This window comes from Mesoplodon mirus (genome assembly GCF_964341445.2).
Source record: "Mesoplodon mirus genome assembly, chromosome: 12".
In the NCBI taxonomy this organism is placed as follows: Eukaryota; Metazoa; Chordata; class Mammalia; order Artiodactyla; family Ziphiidae; genus Mesoplodon; species Mesoplodon mirus.
In genome coordinates, this window is record NC_138988.1 from 43,323,156 (window position 1) to 43,346,841 (window position 23,686).

A 23,686-nucleotide genomic window follows, 5' to 3' on the forward strand; every position below is an offset into this window, starting at 1 on the left:
GAAATAGATGACAAAGGTGAAGGAGAGATGGTAGGTTATAAATAAATGATGAAGAGATAGATAAGTGATGGAAAGGGAGAGAGGAGGCAGGGAGACAGAGGGGCAGGGAAGAAAGGGGGAGAGAGAGAGAGGGAAATAAAGAGAGAGAATGAATAAATAGATAACCTGTTGATAAAGCTTCTCCCAGGAATCTTGGGTCATAAGCCGGAACACGGCAAGAAAAGACCAGCCAAAGTTGTCAAAATTCGTGTAATTATAGTCAGGATTTTTATTGGTATGTTTGCATTCAAATTGTTCAGAACAAGCCCTAGATATTGAAAACAAAGGAACAGAGAAAGAATTACATACCCTGCAGCCCACCTCCCCTCGACACCCTGCCCAGGGCACTGATTGTTCCAAGAACCATGGGCTCACACTCAAAAGTCCTAGGTGAAGAGAATATTTATAGAGTTGGCCATCCTCCATCTTCCAAGCCTCCCTTTCTATATCTAAACATGGGCACTCATAGACTCTTTTCAAATGGATTGATTAGGAAGTTCACATCGGCAGTTTTTCATTGAAAAATTAAGTGCAGTGACATAGTGAACACTTTACAGTAAAAAAAGGACATACAATGAATATGATGTCTCCCTCTCTCCCCACTCAGTCCCACTTCCTAGAGGCACAGTTTAACAGTTACTTTAGTAAATTTCCAGAAGTCCTCTATGAATATAAATGCACATATTATCAATATACATTTTCTATAATATATGAATGGGAGCATTCTTTGAACACTCTCTTGCACTTTGCTTTTTTCATGGTATGGTATTGATTGGGGGTCTTTTCCACCAGCATACAAGGAAATATCTCATTTCTTTTCATGCCCTACAGTTCTGGGATTTATATAAGTGCTTTGCTAATGCTAAATATTTAGGTATCAATTGTTATCAGTCCTCTATTCTTACAAACATTTAGGTTTTACTTTAAAAACAGTAGATATCTTGCATATAGGTCTTTGTCCACATCACCAAAAACACATCACTGAGTGCATCTATCGAATATACTATGAGTATGTACTTTCTTAATTTGTAATAAACATAGTATTTTTATCAAAGTAACACATACATGTGGTTTAAAAAAAGTCACATGGCACTAAAAGGCTTGTAATGAAAACCATTCCATCATTCTTCATCTGTCATTTATACACCTCAAATTCAACAACTTTTAGCTCTTTTAGGTCTATTATCTCTAAATATAGTGCTTTTACTGGGAGAAGATCAAGGTGGCGGAGTAGGAGGCTGCTGAGCTCACCTCTACCAATGAATACACCAAAAATACATCTACATGGGACTTCCCTGGTAGCACAGTGGTTAAGAATCAGCCTGCCAATGCAGGGGACACGGGTTCGAACCCTGGTCCAGGAAGATCCCACATGCCATGGAGCAACTAAGCCCATGTGCCACAACTACTGAGCCTGCGCTCTAGAGCCCGCAAGCCACAACTACTGAGCCTGAGTGCTACAACTACTGAAGCCCACATGCCTAGAGCCCATGCTCCGCGACAAGAGAAGCCACTGAAATGAGAAGCCCATGCACCACAACTAGAGAAAGCCCGCGCACAGCAACGAAGACCCAATGCAGCCAGAAATAAACAAATAAATAAATTTATATTAAGAAAATACATCTACGGGCTTCCCTGGTGGCGCAGAGGTTGAGAGTCCGCCTGCCGATGCAGGGGACACGGGTTCGTGCCCCGGTCCGGGAAGATCCCACATGCCGCGGAGCGGCTAGGCCCGTGAGCCATGGCCGCTGAGCCTGCGCGTCTGGAGCCTGTGCTCCACAACGGGAGAGGCCACAACAGTGAGAGGCCTGCTTACTGCAAAAAATATATATATATATACATCTACATGTGGAGCAATTCTCAGTGAAAACAAACTGGATACTGGCGGTAAACTGGACACAAGACTGTAAAGAAAGATCCACACAGAGTCAGAAAGGAAGGAAAGAGAAGCAATCAGGTTGGGACTTCCTAGTCAGGGGCACAGAAGAGAGGGATATCATGGGCTCAGAGATCCTCCCTGGGGAGTGAGGGGTTCGAATCACATATTGGGCACCCCAGCCCTGGGGTCCAACACCAGGAAGACAAGTTCCCTTAGCTGGTTAGGAAACCAGTGGGACTTACAAGAGGGCTGTAACAAACTGAGACTCTGCTCATGAAGAACATATGCACACGCTTGCTTAATCTCAGGAATAAGGTGGATGCCCACTCTCACCAATTCTATTTAACATAGCATTGGAAGTCCTAGCCACAGCAATCAGCCAAGAAAAAAAAAAAAGGCATCCAAACTGGAAGGGAAGAAGTAAAACTATCACTATTTGTAAATGACATGATACTATAGATAGAAAACTAAAGTCTCCATCAAAAAAACTATTTGAGCTAATAAATGCACTCAGTAAAATTTCAGGATACAAGATTAATATTCAGAAATCTGTTGCTTTTTATATACTAATAATAAACTATCAGAAAGAGAAAGCAAGAAAACAATCCCATTTAAAATAACATTAAAAAGAATAAAATACCTAGGAATAAACTTAACCAAGAAGGTAAAAGACCTATACTCTGAAAACTATAAAACACTGATGAAAGAAACTGAAAATGATACAAAGAAATGGAAAGATATACCGTGTTCATGGACTGGAAGAATTAATGTTGTTAAAATGTCCATCCTACCGCAAAGCAATCTGCAGATTTAATGCAATCCCTATCAAAATAACCATAACATTTTTCATAGAACTAGAACAAATAACCCTAAAATTTATATGGAACCACAAAAGACCCTGAAGAGCAAAAGCAATGTTGAGAAAAAAGAACAAAGCTGGGAATATCATGCTTCCTGACTTCGGACTACACTACAAAGCTACAGTAACCAAAACAGCATGGTATTGGCACAAAAATAGACACAGATCAATGGAATAGAATATAGAGCTCAGAAATAAACTCGTGTACTTATGGTCAATTAATCTACAATAAAGGAGGCAAGAATATACAATGGGAAAAGGACAGTCTCTTCAATAAATGTGGTGGGAAAACTGGACAGCTACATGGAAAAGAATGAAATTAAAACATTTTCTCAAACCATATACAAAAATAAACTCAAAACAGATTAAAGACCTAAATGTAAGACCGGAAACCATAAAACTCCTAGAAGAAAACATAGGCAGAACACTCTTTGACATAAATCATAGCGATATTTTTTTGATCTTTCTTCTAAGGCATAGGAAGCAAAAGTAAAAATAAACAAATAGACCTAATTAATCTTAAAAAGTTTTGCACAGCAAAGGAAATCACTGACAAAATGAAAAGACAACCTACTAGATAAGTGAAAATATTTGCAAATGATATGACCGATAAGGGGTTAATATCCAAAATATATAAACAGGTCACACAACTCTATCAAAAAAAACAAACAACCTGATTAAAAAATGGCAGAAGACCTGAATAGACGTTTTTCAAAGAAGACATACAGATGGCTAACAGGCACATGGAAAGATGCAGAACACTGCTAACTGTTAGAGAAATGCAAATCAAAACCACAGAGATACTACCTCAAACCTGTCAGAATGGCTACGATCAAAAAGTCTACAAATAACAAATGTTGGCAGGAATGTGGAGAAAAAGGAAGACTCGTACACTGCTGGTGGGAATGTAAATTAGTGCAGCCACTGTGGGAAACAATATGGGGTTCCTCAAAAAATTAAAAATAGAATTACCAGGGCTTCCCTGGTGGCGCAGTGGTTGAGAGTCCGCCTGCCGATGCAGGGGATGTGGGTTCGTGCCCTGGTCTGGGAGGATCCCACGTGCCGCGGAGAGGCTGGGCCTGTGAGCCATGGCCACTGAGCCTGCGCGTCCAGAGCCTGTGCTCCGCAACAGGAGAGGCCACAGCAGTGAGAGGCCCGCGTACCACAAAAAAAAAAAAAAAAAGAATTACCATATGATCCAGCAATTCCACTGCTGGGTATATAGCTGAAGAAAATGAAAACACTAATTCAAAAAGATACATGCACCCTAATGTTCATAGAAGCATTATTAACAATAGCCAAGATATGGATGTAACCTAAGTGTCCACCAACAGATGAATGGGTAAAAAAGATGTGGTATAAAAAAGAATGAAATGATGTCATTTGCAGCATCATGGATGGACATAGACATTAATATACTAAGTGAAATAAGTCAGACAGACAAAGACAAATATCGTATGACATCACTTATGTGGAATCTAAAAAAATGATACAAATGAACTTATTTACAAAACAGAAACAGACTCACAGACTTAGAAAACAAACTTATGGCTACCAAAGGGGAAAAGGTGGGGGGGAGGGATAAATTAGGAGGTTGGGATTAACATATACACACTACCGTACATAAATAGGTATTCAACAAGGACCTACTGTAGAGCACGGGGAACTATACTCAATACTCTTTAATAACCTATATGGGAAAAGAATCTGAAAAAGATTAGATGTATGAATATGTATAACTAAATCACTTTGCTTTACACCTGAAACTAACATAACATTGTGAATCAACTATACTCCTACATAAAAAATAGAAAAGATGCGGTGTATATACATACAATGGAATATTACTCAGCCATAAAAAAGAGTGAAATTTTGCCATTTGCAACAATGTGGATGGACCTGGAGGGTGTTATGCTTAGTGAAATAAGTCAAACAGAGAAAGACATATACTGAATGTTATCACTTATGCATGGAATCTAAAAAATGAAACAAATGAATATAATAAAACAGAAACAGAATTAAATATATAGAGAATAAACTAGTGGTTTCCAGTAGGGAAGGGGGGAGGGGCAAACTAGAGGTGGGGATTAAGAGATACAAACTACTATGTATAAAATAAATAGGCTACAAGGATGTATTACACAGCACAGGAATATAGCCAATATTTTACAATAACTTCAGAGTATAATTTATGAAAATACTGAATCACCATATTGTATACCTGAAACTAATATGATATTGAAATTCAACTATACTATAATTTTTTTAAATGCTTATACTGATATTTGATTTATCAGTTTTAGTCTTTGTTGACTAGCTTTCTGCTGTGGTAGATAAGGGTTTTCCAACATCCCACCCTACTTCACCACTACTTATATCACTCTCCATGGAAAATATCATGGCCTGTGTCATTGGGTCTCCTGGGTCAGATACATTTTTTCTTGGCTCTTTTGTGTTGCTCTTTCTAAGTTTTACTCCCTCATTTTTCTGGACCAAACCTCAAGTAGCTTTTTAGGAAGACTGGGTGATCTTTGCACATATGGGTATATCTTCACTCTGCCTTCACAATGGAGTTACAGTTTGACCAGAAATAGAATTTGGGGTTGAAAATAGTTTTTCTTCAGAAACATAAAATCACTGCTCAGCTATTATCCCTATGTTGTTGTTGAGGATTCTGATACTGTTCCTTTGTGGGTAACCTTTTTCTCTTTGGTTTTCAGATCTTTTTCCCCAAAGGTTCTGAAATGCCATGGAAATGCACCTGACATGGTCCTTTTTCATTCATTGTGTTGGCTACTTTATGGGCCACTGAGGTATTTGCATCTTTAATCCCAGGGAAATTCTCTGTATTATCTTTGCTAATTTCCTCCTTTTTGCTTTTTCTGTGCTCTATTTCTGGAATTCCTACTTAGTCAAAAGCTGAAACTTCTAGATTGATATTTATTCTCATATTTTCTGTCTCTTTCATTGCTTTATCTTTTAGTTCTATATTGATTTTTTCTATTCTCCCCCTTGCACTTCTCACCACTATCCTACACATGCATTTGCACACACATATACATGCCAACACCCCTCCACAAGTCTTGTTCTGTCTCCTAAATGTCTTTGGGATTCATCCATCCATTTCTCTTCATCTCCGCTGAAGAGCTTCATGACTCTCATCTGTATTAACATAGCCTCCTAAGTGACTGCTTCGTCTACTCTATCCATCCATTCTCCATGTAGCAGACATAAGTGAGTTTTAAAAGTATGTAATCTGATCAGATCTTGTTTCCTTTGTGATTGAGGTCAAAATCCTCAGCAGTGATGGGCTACCAGGTCCTGCATGGTTGGCTCCTGTCTCCTGCCCCTCTGCCTAACAAGCTGCTGGGCTTCTTACTATCCCCGCACGTCCTCATGTCCTGAGGCTTTCATCCTTGCTATTTGTACCGTCAGGAATCGTTTGCTCTATCTTCTCATCCACCAGAACTTCCCACTCATACTTCATATCCATGTTGTAGTCACCACTCGGTCAGTCCTCAGAGGAGGCAGTGAGTAAAGGCTGAAAACCAGGCCTGGACCCTGAACAGAGGCCTGTCTGGGCAGGTGACCTCAGATCTGCCATCTCCTTGGAAACTACCACGTTATGATCAGTGTCAAAGGTCATGTACTAGGAGTTCGCTTACTGTAAAACTCCTGAGCTTTGAGACTATACCTAGACTGAGAGAGTTGTGACTGGCACACAGTTGGAAACCAAGGCTTCTGCATCTGTATGTTTAGATGGCCCACCCCACCTTGGATTTTGCTTATAGTAACCATACCTGCCCTGCATGGATGATGGATCAAAGAAGCACTGTTGTGACAGCTGTTGAGCTCCTCATTGCATGAAAACACTGTAGGTGCAGTATGTCCTGCCGAGGATCATTCTAGAGAGCTCAATAAACCTTGTATTAAAACCTAATAAGTCTGTGAGTTTGACCTAATCAGTACCTGTGACCACCACAAGAAGACTTCCTTAATTTTACAGGCAGAGTTACGTCTCTGTTATCTCTCTCAGTATCTACAGATCTCTCTTATAACATTCATCACACTTTCAAGAATTTACTGTACATCTCTGTTGCCTGAAAGATGTCAGTTTCAAAAGGGCAGCACTCCTTTGTTTGTACTTGGATTCCTAGGGCCTAACACAGAGCTTGGCACACTGTTGGCCCTTGATACCTGTTTGTTATTGAGAGATGAATGTAGTCTATTTCATCAAAGTGCCTAGCATATTATCTTAATTTGAAATACACTCAATAAACCTTCACTGAATGAATCTCTCACCACAGAGAGTACTAATATCCTGGAAGAAGGAACAGTATCCCCAAAGGGTCAGAGGGCTACTAGCTGTTGAAGTGACTGTGTATGAACACACATACAACAGTGTGTGCAATTAGAGGCAGTGGGGGCCACAGATCAACAAACAGAAGACGTGTGCTGAGATGTCTTCCATCAGGGCCATGTCATTGAACAGGAAATAGGTCTAGATGGGGCTTTCAGTCACAACATCCTTTCTTACCTTTGATAGCCTTGAATATCCGCTCCATAGTGTCAAAATATCCCTATGTTTTCAGTAGGTTTCTCATCAGATACAAATTCAATATAATTTGGGAGAGAGAACTGCTCTAAACACTTGGAAATAATTTTTAGTTTAGTAATGCACATCTAAACCTGCTTAGAGGGACTTCCCTGGTGGCGCAGTGGATAAGACTCTGCGCTCCCAGTGCAGGGGCCTCGGGTTCATTCTCTGGTCGGGGAACCAATCCCACATGCATGCCGCAACTAAGATTTTGCATGCCACAACTAAGGAGCCCACGTGCTGCAACTAACGAGTTGGAGAGCCACAACTAAGGAGCCCGCCTGCTGCAACTAAGACCCAGCACAACCAAATAAATAAATATGCTAAAAAACCCAAATAAAATAAAATAAACTTTCTTAGACACATGAAATAGTAGTGTTTGAGAACTACCACCACTGCTTCGACAAGTCATTAGATAAAGACTGTCTGCCATGTCACTTCAAAAAGATAGAATGAAGAGTATAAACATCTTACCTGCTCTCCATCCATGTGCCACATATTCTGAGTTCAGTGGACTCTTTCTTTTCAAAGCAATAGTCTGAGAAGGAAATAATTATAAATTCAGATTTGAAAAAACAACATCGAAAGGAAAAAGAATAGCAAATATGCCAGATTATGTTCGAAACAGATGGTTCAGAATCCTCCAAAATGATCAAAGTGATCAAAGTGATCTCGATGAAATGATCCAGAGAGGAACTAGAACCTAAGCCCTCAGGAAGATGCAAGAGAAAAAGAGGGAAAAGGAGAAGGAAGGAGAAATAAGAGGAGGAAGCAGTAACACCACCACCACTTTGCCTCTCAGTACATAGAACTGAACCAGAGACCACCCCTAGGAGAAGCTGGAAACAGGGTCAGCCCATGAGAAGCTCATAAACCAAGACAGTCATGGAGAAAGTGTGGCCACATAAAATTCAGGACACATGAAATTGATATAGGGTTGACCTCAGAGTGGAGAGGGTGCAACATAAGAGGAGCAATATCATTGAAGAAAATACTTGGGTGGGGGCAAGCATTGTGGGAAGTTGCTGGTCCCCTTTGGCCAAAGCCAGGCACTCTGAAGACTTCTGCAAAACATGACAAGGAAGTGGGCAGAGATGGAGGATGACACCACGCCTATAGATGTGGCTTCAGGATTTTCCTTCTTCATGGAAACCCAAAGAATGAGGCAGTTCTCTAAGAAATGCATCTGCCCACTTGAGAACCCTAGAGGGACTAGTCATCTCTTGATCCTAAGACACCCTGTAATGCAGATCAGTAGACATATGAGTGGGGATAAATAAAAGTTAACCATGCACAAACCAAGGAGTGAAAGGTGGGGTGTTTACCTTTATAGTCAGAGTCACAGTCTTTCCTCACACATTTCTGGTTCAGATTTCCCATGAAGAGCTGCTGACCTACCAGGGCGAAGATGCTGAGGCAAAAGAGAGTCAGGATCATCACGTCGACAAGCCTCTTCACAGAGCGCAGCAAGGCCCCAACAATGACCTTCAGACCTGGGGAAGAGGACAGATGTGGGGAGAAGCCCCCCACTCACACACACACACCAGACACAGGCAAGGAACAGAGAGGGAGCAACAAGGCCTCGAAAGTTGTCTGATTGCATGCTGGTATCAGAAACTGGCCTGACCTAGGATTCTGAGGCCATAACTCTGTGCCTTAGAAGCTATGGGTCATCAGAGTGGTCCACTAGTCTAGGACTCGGCCTCTTTATCCTGCTCTACAGATGCCACAGGGTTGCTCTGAAGGGCAAGTGAGAAGACTTTGAGCAGAAACATGCCACAGAGACACAAGACATAACTTGATGACAGTTGTGCAGGCACCTCCACGGCTGGGGGTCACAGGCAGCATTAAGGCCAAAGTGAGGCCTCCTGAGAGAAGGAACGGAGCTGTATTTAACATTTGGTAGCTACTACCTACTATAAGGTACACGAGGTGCCATGAGATATAGCTAAATTGGGGGGTCAGGGAGCTGGAAGAAGGAGCTTTGTCTGGACCCAAATAATAAGGATGTCTTAGGAAAAGAAACTCAGATTACTACTTATAATAAGGATTTTTAAAAATTCATTCAAGAAATATATTTACCAAGCACCTACTATGTCCATGGTACACTGTCAGGCTGCCAAAGTTACAAAATAAAAAGGACATAGTCTTGTAGTCTGTTGGTAAATGTTTAAAATCAGCTCTTGTAGGGAGGGGAGGAGACAGAGAAAGTCTTCATTTGCAGCATTTACAGATGTCCTTGTTTGCTGAATTCCGGAGTGTAAATCCCTCTTCTCCCTCCACACACCCCTCTCCCCCAGCTGCTTTCAAGCTACCAACATGACGTCCCTGGATGCAGAGCTGGGAAAAGATGTGCACAGTCTGCTGAGGAGTCGGAACAAGTCAGTCCCAGCACAACACTGAGTCACAGGCTCTGCTCTCAACACAACTGGAGAGATAAACCAGCAGATGGCATTGGTAATGTGTGGGATGACACTAAGTGACAAAGTTTCAGTTGATCAGCATAAACCATGAATGGTAGACTTGAGAACACAAAGCAGCATCTGACGGGAGGCCAAGCCCACAGCAGATGACCTTCCACCAAGGGTGATGCCACATGAGGAGGAGACTTCAGGCCAAGCTGGGACATCCACTGGATTCACCAGTGCTCTTATGTTCATGCCAAGATCACGCTTCCCCTGCATGGTCAGGGGCACCAAACACAAAAATACTGTAACCTCATCTACGCCTGATTTTTCATCTGTAACAAGAGGCTCGAGTCTTCTCCAAAGCAAGATGATTTGGATGAAAGATAGCTATGATTCCTGAATTATTTTTACATAGTCCCATAAAAGATTGTATCTCATACTCTTCCTTCCAAAAAGCATCCAGGGATCTCATGTGTTTCATGAGTCAAAATGGAGAGTACGTTCACCTGCTTAGAGATGAGGAAGGGAACATGAAAGCTGCTAAGTATCTCCCTGAATGTATATTTTACCCACGCGAAATATGAGGGACTCAGCTCAGGCAGAAAGCCCCTAAATCTACCTGGGAAACGAAGGTCCACCTTGCAAAAGAGGAAGAGAAAGAGTGACATGTTCTACATAAAGTGTCCTCTGACTGCCAGTTGCTTTATCACTATGCAGTTGTTCTTCTGGAGTTTCCAAAAATAACCCCACTGCCTCTGTATGAAAAAGATCCAAATTGCCTGAAGTTTTGATAGAAGAGACTAGAAGAAGAAGGGAAGAAGAAGGGGGGAAGGAAGGAGTCCAGAGGGAGAATATTTTTTAATAAAGTTTTATTTTGTAAAGGAAAGGAGGAAAGGGGAAGGAGAAGACTGTGCCATAATAACCTCATTTCTGATAAACTGGAATTCATATTTACAACCCCGTCCTTGGCTTCATCCTGATCCACAGAGCTCCTTCCTTGCCTGGCTTCCAAGAGACCACTTTTGCTCTCTTTCCTCCTTTACTGGTGGCTCTTGCTCATCTCCTTTGCTGTTTTCTCCTCTCTCCCCTCCCCTTTAAGGTCTCAGTGCCTGGGACTCAGTCCTTTGTCCTCTTCTACTTTCCATCTATGCTCATTTTCTTGGTAATCTCATCAGATTCCATGGCTCTAAATATCATCTACAGGCTCATAATCTCCAAAATGATATCTGAAGCCCTGGAACTCCAGCCTCATATATCTAATTGCCTACTTGGTACTTTGACTTGGATGTCTCACAGCCACCTCAAACAGAACACATGCAAAGCTGATTCCTTATCTGACCCCCAAGGCCTGCTTCTCTCACAGCCTTCCTTTTCTCATTCAGTGATGATTCCATCTTTCCAGTCACTCAGACAAAAAACCTTGACTCATCCTTTACTCTTTTTTTGCTCATATCATGTATACAATCAACCTGTCAGGAAGTCATCTTGTTTCCACCTTCAAATTTATACAGAATCTGACCACCATTTACCAACTCTTCTTCCACTGCCTGATCTGAGAGCACCACCACCTCTTGCTTGGATTACGGCAGTGGCCCCCTGTGTCAGTTTGGGCCCTCTGAGAAGCAGACACTTTGAGACCAGATTGCAAGAGATTTCTTGGGGAAATGCCTGTGAGGAATAATCTGGAGGGAGGGAGTGGAGGGACAGAGAGAGCCTCAGACTGTGACACAGGGCTGACACCTGGGAAAGGAGATCAGGAAGGAAGCAGGATAGACAGGAAGTGCCTCAGACTGCAGTGCTGCTGTGAGACACTCTCACCCTGGTTGCTGAGGAGCCGCTGAGCCAAAGTCCCGCATAGAGGAGTCCCATACCCTTCAGGGGTGGGCCTGCACTAGCGGCCCCCACATGCAGGGAAAGCGTGATCTTGGCATGAACATGAATGCAGTGGTGAATCCAGAGAGGGGGCAGCTGGGACCATTAGCCAACTGCACTCCCTGCAGCAGGAGATCTGAGCAGCACATTTCCATGGTGACCAACATGCCTCCTATCTGGTCTTCCTGCTTCTACCTTCGCTCCCGCACATTCTGTTCCCCACACAACCGCCAGAATAATCCTTTTAAAGCCTGGGTCAGGTCATGACTCCTCTGCTCAAAGCCCCTGCATGGCTCCCATTTCTCTCAGAGCAAAGCCCAAGTCTTCCCGGTACTTAGGTGCTTCCCCTTCACCTCTGTGGTCCCTCCTCCACCACCTGGCCCCTCATTCTGTCTGCTCCAGCCCCACCCACATATTTTATAGTCCTCGGTCTGTAGACTGGCTGCTTCCTATGCTCAGAACACTCTTTCCCATAAATCTGCTTGTGAAACTCCCTCACCACCTTCAAATCTACTCACATCTCACCTTCTCAATGACACCTATCCTGACCACCCTACTAAAAATTTCAACCTGCTTCCCTGAACCCCTGTGACTTCCAAGAGCCACCACATCGCCTACTTTTCCATTTTATTTTTCCATGGCATATGTTACTTTCCAGCACGCTATATAATTTACTTATTTATTATAGTTACTGCTTAAGTCTGTCTCCCAACCCCCCATCTAGAATGTAAACTCCATGAGGGCAGGGACCTTTGTCTGTTTGCTCATTGATATATCCCAAGCAGCTAGCACAGTGGATATTAGGTGCTCAATACATATTTGTTGAATGATCAAATAAATGAATAAAGCAGAGTTTGTTAGTTTGTGGTTTACATGACATATTGAGAAATTTTAACTATTCTCTTCTGCTAAGAGCCAGTGTTGAAAGTTAGAGTGACTTACCTGAAATTACTGAAATTGCTTTCAAAGCTCTGAACACTCGGAAGGTACGCAGGGATGACAGACTGATGCTGCTGTCCTTGATATATGGTGAATATGATACAAACCTACAAGACAAAGCACAAGGAAAGTCCAGGCTTGTTCAGGCATGCGTCTGCCCTGCACATCTCCACAAAGGTCACAAGTAAGCACAGCCTGAGGTGTGCGTCCACCAGAATGAAATCTGCAACCTCCCCTTCCAATCCCACCTTCATGTCAGGACCTGGCAATACCACTAGTGCTCTATTGCTATGGACCCTATGGACCACAGATTGCACAGGAGGCTGCTCTCAGCTAATCTTTACACTTGGACATAGATGAGGATTCCTTGAAATAGTCACTGCAGTTGTGGCTACATCCATGGATTACAGAAATCAACTTAAACATTTATTGACTTGCTACCAAGTTCCAGGCCTCAGTACACTTCCCTAAGGTCTCACCAGGTGGCCAAGCCCAGGAGGAACCGAGGCAGTCTGGCTCCAGAGCCCACATACTACACCATCTCTCAATAACCAGGAACACCTGACCATTGACCTTCAAATGTAAAACTCTGAAATTAATAGTAACTACCTCAAAGGACTTTCGTGAATATTAAATAGAAAAAGATATGCAAAGTGCTTAAGACAATGGCTGGCACAAATTAAATAAGGTTGGGTTTACTATAATTGTGCTGGCAATGGGCCATTGCTCCTCTTGCTTGTTATTTTGCTGACTCATGCATTTGGAATCTCATCATTCAGATGCCAAATTGATGCCCTCTCCTTCAGGAAGAACTTCAACTCTCACCTCATGCCATATACAATAACTAACTCAAAATGGACCACAAACTTAATTAAACATAAGAGCCAAAACAGTAACACTTCTAGGAGAAAACATGAGAGAAACTCTTTGTGACCGTTCAGTAGACAAAGATGTTCTAGGCCCCTTTATTCCTCCTCCATGCTCTGACAGCTGGAATCATGCACAGCTCCTATGCTAGCACTCACTGTAGCAGGTTATAATGGTCATTAAATGCCTCACTTCCCCTCTGACCTGCGGGCTCCAACAGGGTGAGAACCATGCATGATATATTTTTTTTCATTATCACAAGCCCTATATCTGGCACAGAGCCTGGTCCCATAACAGGTCAGTGTTTGGTGAATAAATGGCTGAAAAAGTAAGATCATGAGTGTTGGCTTAGAAATGGATTTGTGAGGAATTCCCTGGCAGTCCAGTGGTTAGCACTTGGTGCTTTCATGGCCATGAGCCTGGGTTCAATATCTGGTTGGGGAACTAAGATCCCACAAGCCTTGCGGTGCGGCCAGAAATGGATTTGTGTGTGTGAAGGCCTCTGGTCAGTTGGCTACATGGTGCAGTTCAGTGTCAACCAACACTGCACTCAGAGTTCTAGGCTTTACTTGGCTGCACTCAGCCAGTCATGTGGATCTACACAGGGCCCTGCTGGAAGCCAAGGGACTTCTTTCCCACCCCTAGTCTCTTTGGTAAAAATCTTAACATTCTTACGCTGTTGCAATGACAATGGAGTCCAGCCAGTTCCACGGATCTCGAAGGAAAGAAAACTCATCCAGAATAAAACCTCTTGCCAATATTTTAACTAATGCTTCAAATATATAAATCCCAGTGAAGACATACCTACAAAGCAAATCATTCAGAACAAGAAGAAATATGATAAGCTATGTGAAAAACAGAGAGCCCATCTGTCTGATATGACCTTCATGAGGTCTGATTCCATTTTAATGTGACATTTAACATTCTTGTGTTAGCAAATCAGAGTTCAGAAAGGTAAGGTCCTCAAGCACGTTCTGGTATTTGGGATTTCTGAGAAAGAGGCCCATGGATAAAGCTGTAAAGCTGCTTTTAAACACCTAGCTTCACAGCCATATTCTTGAGAGAAGCTTCAGCCAACATGGACAGTCTTTTCAACAAATGGTGTTGGGAAAGCACAATATCCACATGCAAAAGAATGAAGCTGGACCCTTACCTTATACCATGTAAAAAAACTAATTCAAAATGGATTAGAGCTAAATGTAAGACCTTAAACTAGGGACTTCCCTGGTGGTGCAGTGGTTAAGAATCAGCCTGCCAATGCAGGGGACACCAGTTCGAGCCCTGGTCTGGGAATATCCCACATGCCACAGAGCAGCTAAGCCCGTGCGCCACAACTATTGAGCCTGCACTCTAGAGCCAGCGAGCCACAACTACTGACCCCACATGCCACAACTACTGAAGCCCACGCGCCTAGAGCCCCTGCTCAACAACAAGAGAAGCCACTGCAATGAGAAGCCCGTGCATCGCAACGAAGAGTAGCCCCCGTTTGCCACGACTAGAGAAAGCCTGCGCACAGCAACGAAGACCCAATGCAGGCAGGCAGGCAGGCAGGCAGGCATGCATGAATGAATGAATGAATGAATAAATAAATAAATAAATAAATAAATTGTGAATATTTAAAAAAGACCTGAAACTATAAGGCTCCTAGAAGAAAATATCTGCAAATCATATATCTGATGAGGTTAATATTTGGAATATATGAAGAACTCCTATAAACTCAACAACAAAAAATTAAATAATCCACTTAAAAATGGCCAAATGACTTGAATAGACATTTTTCCAAAGATTACATACAAATTGCCAACAAGCATATGAAAAGATGTTCAATATCACTAATCATCAGAGAAATGCAAATCAAAACCACAATGAGATATCACCTCGTACTCATTAGGCTGGCTACTTTTTAAAAAAAGCAGAAAATAACAAGTGTCGGTGAGGATGTGGTGAGATTAAAATCCTTCTGCACTAGTGGTGGGACTGTAAAATGGTGCAACCACCATGGAAAATAATATGGAGATTCTTCAAAAGATTAAAAATTGAATTACCATATGACCCCGCAATCCCACTTCTGGGTACATATACAAAAGAACTGAAAGCAGAGTCTTGAAGAGATATTTGCACACCCATGTTCACAGCAGCACTATTCACAATAGCCAAGAGGTAGAAGCAACCCAAATGTCCATTGACAGATGAATAGATTAATAAAATGTGGTATATACATGCAATGGAATATTATTGAGCCTAGGAAAGGAAAGAAATCCTGTCACATGTGACAACATGGATGAACCTTGAGGTCATATACTAAGGGAAATAAACTAGTTTAAAAAGACAAATATGGTATGATTCCACTTACAGGAAGCATCTAGAGTAATCAAATACACAGAGACATAAAGTATAATGGTGGTTTCCAGGGGACTGGAGAGGAGGGCAGAATGGGGAGTTATTGTTTTATGAGTACAGAGCTTCAGTTTTGCAAGATTAAAAGAGTTATGGAGATGGAGAGTGGCAATGGTTGCACGTCTGTGAGAATGTACTTAATACCACTGATCTGTACACCTAAAAGTGATTAAGATGGCAAATGTGATGTAATGTGTATTTTATCACAATTTAAAAAAAAACTATTTCCATTTTATTCCTTTAGTTCTTCATCATGTTCTCTCTTCTAATTTATTTCCCTTCTTCCCCTTCCTCTTCCTCCAAAAGACAATACTCTAGCTCTCTTGTTATAATCCCAATAAAAATATGCTTGGTTGGTGCACACACACACATACACACACACACACACACACATGCTGGTCCCACATCTGGGACAGAAACAGTCATTTCAAACACTCTGCTGGTTCAGAGTAAAAAAAGTGGACCTTTTCTGGTAGAATGTCCAACCATTGTTAGCCCTCAAAGCTAAAGAACTAAGGTCTTGGGAACTCGAAGAATCCCAAAGCAGCTAAGTCCAAGAGCAGAAATGGTCATGAGGCTGCCTTGGGCAAGAGCTACTTCTGTTTCAGCTTTTTTCTAAACTGCTCACCTTTTAGGTGACAATTAAACACAGAAGATTAATTAATGTCTGCCCTGAAATGCCATCTTTTAAACTCAAGTATAATTTATAAAATTATAGGCATTTTGAAAAAATGCTGTAATTGCAGATGTGTGGGATTCTGCAAGTCTTCATCTAGATCTCAAGCAAATGAGACAGCCACCTCTGACTGCTATTTCTGCCTAGCCATTTAGCCTTCCACCTCCCACCCTGCCATTCTCTCTTTTCCAGCAGAAGCCTTCCAGTGGTAGGACATGTGGACCAAAATGACATCTGCTGTGGAGTACAGCCATGCCCACCAGCAGGAAGCAGGGCTTGAGATCTCCATGATAGGGAGACCTCAACCCACCAGGCAAATCAGGCCCTCTGGGGTGTGTCACTGTCAGTTCAACCATAGTTAGGGTGTCCAGTCAGGACCATGGTTGTCTAGCTAGTAAACCCATTTCTAAGACTCTATTCTAAGAAAATAATGATTTTTTAAAGTAGCTTTATACCAAAAGATGCTTGTTGCAATGTTATTTATAGTAGTAAAATACAAGAGTAGTTAAGTAAATTATAGTATAGTCACCTGATGAAATATTGTATAGGCATCAAAATGAGCTCCTATTAAGCCTACATAAGGACAAAGAAGACCACTTAAAACTAGACATAAAATTAGTATGTGTGCTGTTTATTATAAATGTAAGTGTAAAAGGCCTTTAAAGACAATTGTAAATGTACATATACGAAAATGAAACTGACTCTGCCAGCATTTGTGCTGGGGATCTGGGATTATGGGTGACGTTTTCTTCTCTCCATAGCTAAAATCTGAGGTAATCATAATTCTTTTACGTTTATTTGCTTAAAAACGTAGGACAAATGCGTGCAGGACAAACACTTACTCAGCACTCTCAGTATCTACGTTAATGCTGTCCTTCCCACGAGTCATGGCCATGAACACGCAGTTGATGATGACGGTGCAGATGATGAACATGCTGAACAATGTGACCAGGGCCGTTAAGGCAGCTACACTGCAGGATGGCATGTGTCATTAGTTATTGTAGTTGAGGCTGTGGGGGTCCCTGCAGGGCCCCTTTTCTGCAGGAGCATCTATCCTCTAACTGTGAGCATTGGCTGAGAACAACCCACAGCTGTCCCCTCCCTTAAAGAACTGTCCTCAGCCTGAATGGCAGCCTCCTCACCCTGGAGGGCTACACTCCCCTTCCACATGTCTGACCGACAGATTTACAAAACCCCGGCCTCTGGCTTTCAGGCGGGGCAGCTCTGTGATAGATTCATGCTCTGGAGATCCCCGTGGCTCCGGTTGATGCCTGATGTGGGCTCAGCTGAGCCCTTGTCCTTGCTTGGCTCCTCCTTTTGCTCCATGCTGTTTCCCTTTTTCCTTTTCCAGAGAGCACTCCCCCACTAAATCACTTAAATAAGAATCCCATCTCAGGCTCTGCTTCTAGGGAACCCACCTTAAATAGATATTCCTTCCCGTTTTCCTGAGTACTTCCGTCTACCAACCCACGTCTTTTTCACACCCCTCTTCCCCCCATCTAAAACTGCCTGGTGTCTCCTCACCCCCTGAAAGTCTGGACTTTTAACACTAGAAAGTGTTTCTAAAAAAAGCTTTAAACACTGTAGTTCTAGCACAACTCATTTATCAGCTAAACACAGTGCACAGGTTGCCAGTTTACCCTTTATTTGGGTCTCAACTTAGATGTTCCTTTCTTCAGGAGGCCATTCTTGATGCCTCCAAAGCACAACAGAGCCTCTCCACACTCCCACTTCCAGACTTCCCATCTCACTAAGAAATTGCCTGCCTTTTGACCTGTCTCCTCTGAGGCCACAGGATCCCAGACAGGTGCCAGTCCCAAAACAGCCCTGCCATACAGCAGGGCCACTCACCCAGTATTTGTTAAAAGAATGAGCTATTTCCACTCAACAAACATGTGAACCCCTAGGGCTTCTGCACACTTCACATGACCTGGACTTGGTAAAAGAAACAACAAAAGGATATGAATGGACTGAAATTCTAATGGCTAAACTTCTGATTGAATTGAAAGGCCCAAAAATGAACAAGGCACGTTTGGCACTGAAGCGGTAGATTGTTCTCTTTTTGTTCAACACCATAAATGTCTGCAAAATAAACAAACACAACAGGAATTACATGCAGTGACCAAACAATATTTATCATGAGTTCATTCAGAGAAAATTCGGTGGACCCACAGGTTGAGGTATGGCTTGTCTTATTATGATGACTGTAGCTTCTGATTGGAGACCTGTCTTCTGAAGCCAGAGGTACTTTCTGACCAGCCTACACTGTCACTCTGGAAACCAAGAGATCTCCCCATGTGGCTTGGGTCTCACTCAGAGTCCCAAGACTCTGATCTATTGAAAGTCATCCCTCACTCCCAAAATAACTGTTGAGCTGTGGACTGTTCAACCAGTGAAATACTCTCGAAGCCCCAGAAATGAAGCGCATGGGCCCTGCAAATAAAGAAAAAAGGGGTGAAGAGTAATAACTGGGTCAAACAAAACCCTCTGTATTGTACTCCATGGTAATATATTTATGGAGACAAGAACTAGAAGAGAACTTGAAGAGACAGAAATAGAATTGAACATTCACACTCGGCAGATTATTTTAAATTATTTTGATTACTAATGAAAACTTTGTTGGCACAACATTGTAAATCCACTATACTTCAATAAAAGATAAAATTAAATTAAATAAAAACTTTGTAATGAATCCTAGAATAGTCAGGTACCTAGAGAGTTTATATTGTTATACCTGAGCTGTCCTACATGAAATAGTCTGCCACTCACTTCTAACCTTGAGGATTTTCAATAAAAAGTCATCACGGTTCCCAGACTTGCTCTCCCATTCCCCCCACCTCCCTGGACAAAGGCAAATCTGCCTGAGGTTCTCGACTGACAGGAGAGGGCCTACAGAAGGCAATGGAAATGTGTGTGGGTGTTTTTGGTTATCTGTCACAATCACTGGAGGCTCTACTGGCCTGTAGTGGGTACGTCCTGGGATGCCAAATCCAGGACAGACACACCAAATGGTGCACTGTTCACCCAAAGTGTCCAGTTGGGCCCCACTGAAAAACACCAAACCTGCGCCCGTTTCCTCCTTGCATGTCTTCCTGGGCTCTGGGCCTGAACCTGCACCTGGACAACAACCAATGACTCACAGGCTTCTAACATCAACCCTCAGACCTCTCCCTTTCCATTTAACTGTCATCTGGCTGTCCCCTTATGTGTCCTGAAGGCTGTTATAAAAGCCTTCATAGAACTAGGGTCATTCCTGTCTCCTGTGTCATTGCTCCTTTCAGATTTGCAGAAAAGTACTACTTGACATGTAATCCAGCATATTCTCAGACAGGACAGACAGGTCTTGTCACCCAGGCCCAGAAACAGTGGGGTAGCTGCCGCCTTGGTTGAGATACCAGAACTTCAACCACTGCCAAACATCAACTTCCTTCACTGAGTTGCTGGAACTTACTTGTCTGCTGGCCATCTGGCTGCAGGGAAAATGTGGACTAGGATATTTTCTGTTTCCTCCATAACAAAATGAAATGGGTCACAGGGTTTCTTTAAAAGCTATGAGCCCAGGGGTCTAAGACTCACTTTGGGGATTCTGTGCCCTTCCTTTGGACAGAAAGACGATTTTAGGGCAGTGAGCAAACCTCTTCCTAAGGTGGGTCACCCAGATTAATAGGTGGTATGATATGGCTCTACTTCTATGCCCTTTGAGTTTTTTTTTTGAATTTTATTTATTTTTTTATATAGCAGGTTCTTATTAGTTATCCATTTTATGCCCTTTGATTTTGATATTTTATTAATGCCTCCTCTGACTGCTTTAAATATTTCAACTAATAGTGTATTTAACTACACTTGCCAGGGTTTTAATGATTTAAACCTGTCTGCTTGCTGACACATCTCCACTCTTTTCCCTGTAGCTCTTCAAAAATGGAAGCTTTGAAAAGAGAGGAAGTGACCTGCGACTACAGAAAGAGCCCTTGGGTTTGAGTCCCAGCTCCACCACTAACTAGCTGTTTGACCTGGTGTAAGCCACTTCCCCATCAAGGCTTTGTCTCCTCATCTGTAAGGTGAAGTGCTAATGACACCACACATAGCTCACATGACTGCTGAGAGCACTGACGTGTTAGGTCATGGGTGTGCAGAGCTCTGAACAAGTATCACGTCTCCTGATTTAAAGGGAGGACCCAGGCTGAGAAGAGATGGTCCTAGAACATCCATCCCAGCTGTATCAGAGCCTGTCCTCCCAGGACTGGCCGCAAAACACCAAGTTGCTGCCTACCTCCTGGATCTCCTACCCAGCCTAGAGGCAGAAGGAGGCCTCCAGGAGTTACCTCACCTCCAACTACTCTGCCTCCTAGAAGCCCCTGGAATTCTGGGGCATTAGGAGAAGGAGAAATATTGGAGTGTTTTTGCTCCTTCGTCTCTTTTCCCCTTTTTGGTCCTTCCCACTCATACCCAGCTTTCTTCCATCGCACAAGTCCCCATTCGGCCTGGTAACCCCAAGTCTGTCCAATTCAAGGACATACAAACCAGGCAATCTTTCTTTGGAGAGGTCAATTTCTCATGGGTGCCAGAAAGGGATGCTCTCAGCATCCCATATTTTCCAGGACTTGCCCCAAACTCCCCAGCCTCCTTCCTCCCTGTCTTCAGTCTGGCAAAGTGGGTTTTCCATTCTCTGCTGGATCACACAGTGAGATGATGATGGCAAGGTCTTCTGAGTCTTTCCTGAAAGGGGATGGATGGTCTGTAGAGGACTTTCCTCACTGCCCCAGGCTTTCAAACAGCCATCAGAAGAACCTGAGCTCATGTTTCCTCACCCAGGAACCCCTTTGAAGAACTTTTACTAGAATTTCCCTACATCTAGGTAGATAAAACAGCAAGCCTATCACATATCGGCATGGAGTTTACATGTAATCTGCATGTGCCTACTTGATTACAATATTCTTAAACTTCATTTATTGAGCTCCTCTTATGTGCCAAGTGTTGGTCTAGGGCTTTGACCTTCATAAATCTCATTTAATGGCCTAAAAAGCCTATTGCCTAAGAGTTTTTCAAGGTAAACTCTAGTTGCTGAAATGGACATTCATGGACAGTGATATTAATTCTTCATATCAGTATAATGCCTTACAGTTTATAATGTTTTACAGTTTTTAAAGGCTCCATAGCATGCCTATGTTGTAATGTAGGGAGAGCAGGGATTATTCCCGTTTTACTGATTAGAAAAGTGAGATTAGTGAAGAGATTTACCCAAAGTTATAAATCCAATTACTTGAAATGGCCTACACCCAACTTTTCTGACTGCTAGTCCAGTCCTCTTTCCTGACACCATCTTATGTTTTCTCTGTTCTCCTTTTACCCTTCTGCTGCTCGTCCTCATTCACCTTCTTTTCCAAGACATGCATTATTACAGAGAGAAAATTAGTACTGAAAGCCATTCTCAGGACTGTGAAAGCAATGACAGGGGGTGACAGCAAAGGAGAAGTGGGGTCTGGCCTCTTTATACACCAAGATCAATATTTGGAGATCCATGCAATGCCAATTACAGCTTGTGGTTAGAACATGGTTAGAACACCCCAGCCTCCCCACAGAGGGTACCTTATGATTTCTGTAGAATGGGTCCAAGTCTTCCAGGGGCTTCCCTATCAGCTCATGGGGAATGTCACCATAGAGCATGGGCAACTTTCTGGACACCTTTAGGTCAAGCTGAGGTCGAGGCTGGGGTTCTGCTGCTGTCTGGTCTTTGGACTTTTTTTTCTCCTTTTGGATGGCGATCCGCTTCTTGATTGCAGCCAAAGAGTCAGGAGTGAAGGGGCGGAAATTCCTCGCATCTGGGAAGATCACCGGGTAGCGCCTGTCATCCATCTTCACCCTCGGGGCAGAGACAAGCAGCAGATCCTCAGAGAGCTCTGGGAGGTAGAAAATTACACTGTCTGCCCTGAGATTCCACTCTCCAAGGACCATATCATGGGGTCTACAAGAGTTGAGACTGAGGTGAGGGGGCTTGGGAACTCACTAGCTGTGGAGAAGGTCAGAAGTGGTGACCACTATTGTGGATATAAAAAGAATTTTGGGCATAGGCGAGACCAAAGCAGGACATCATTCCTGGAGGACCTGGAAATAGGTGGGAAGCTGAGTTCAGGATCAATGAGCAGAAGAAGCTCAGTCTCTAAAAATGAGACCCAAGCATCAAGGAAGACAGTAAGACTGAACCAGCTGAACTACTGAAATGGGACCTGCAGATGGTAGACAAGTGGCCACAGTGTGAACAGGAGAGGAAGGAATAGGGAATCAAGTGGGCCATAGTTGGGGGTTGTAAAATCAAAACTATGAGTGCATGAGTCTTCACCTTTGGTCGGCAAAGTTCTTGAAATGTGATGGGATGGAAACAAAAGAGCCATAAACACAGGCGTGAACATTTACACTAACATCTATGATCCTTTGCCAGCTCCCTAACTTCTGAGACCCAGACCTGGCAGAAGTTAGACCCCAAGAAAGCAAAAACGATTTGCCAAAGCTAATAAGTCACTCTATCATGGGATAATAGCTCTCCCAGCCCCTATCCCTGACAGCCCTTTCTACAAGGACTTTCTCTACAGCCTCAGGCTTAAAACTAGACTCTGAGAAAAAGCAGTAGTGTTTAAGTTGAATGCATTTATTCCCCATGCTAGGCATCTTCTTCCTTTCTAATTTACTGAATGCCAATCTAGGACTGACTCCCACACCACTCCAAGGAATTACAATGGGGAACCCAGCACAGGACTGGTTTATTCATTCAACAACCATGTGCTCAGAGCCTGTTCCAGGCACAGTGCTAGGCACTAACGGTGAAAAAACCTCAGTCTCTCCTCCAGGCCCTACAGTTACACTGCCTGCTGTAGCGGAGAAGACAGATAAAAGACATGAAATTACAGTAGAGTAAGACAAATGCTACTATAGGAAAGAAATAGAGGGTGCTATGTCTGTTCATAGGATAAGCATCTAAGCAGTTTTGCAGAATCAGGGATGGCTTACCAAAGCTTTAATGTCTCAGCTGAGACCTGAAGGAGATGTAAGTCTCAGAGAAGAAAAAAAGGGACATTAGAGTGTTACAGTGGGGAAGAAAGAACATGTACGAGGACACTTGGTTGAAAAAGAACATGGTGTCCATCAACAGGTTTTGTTT

The 23,686-nt window shown here is 42.8% G+C and overlaps 1 protein-coding gene across 1 annotated transcript in view; it reads right to left on the bottom strand.

The window, feature by feature from the left end:
- SCN11A (sodium voltage-gated channel alpha subunit 11) overlaps window positions 1–22,417 on the bottom strand; it is a 71,363-nt gene extending 48,946 nt beyond the window's left edge. Inside the window, exons 1-8 of the mRNA XM_082637464.1 lie at window positions 22,120–22,417; window positions 18,452–18,615; window positions 17,376–17,468; window positions 14,136–14,264; window positions 12,597–12,700; window positions 8,700–8,867; window positions 7,849–7,912; window positions 166–307 (exon numbers count right to left, since the gene is read on the bottom strand). Of these exons, the coding sequence (XP_082493590.1) occupies window positions 166–307; window positions 7,849–7,912; window positions 8,700–8,867; window positions 12,597–12,700; window positions 14,136–14,264; window positions 17,376–17,468; window positions 18,452–18,615; window positions 22,120–22,386 (1,131 nt within the window). The 5' untranslated portion in view covers window positions 22,387–22,417. The remainder of the gene's footprint in view (window positions 1–165; window positions 308–7,848; window positions 7,913–8,699; window positions 8,868–12,596; window positions 12,701–14,135; window positions 14,265–17,375; window positions 17,469–18,451; window positions 18,616–22,119) is intronic.
- Between the last annotated feature and the right edge of the window lie 1,269 nt (window positions 22,418–23,686).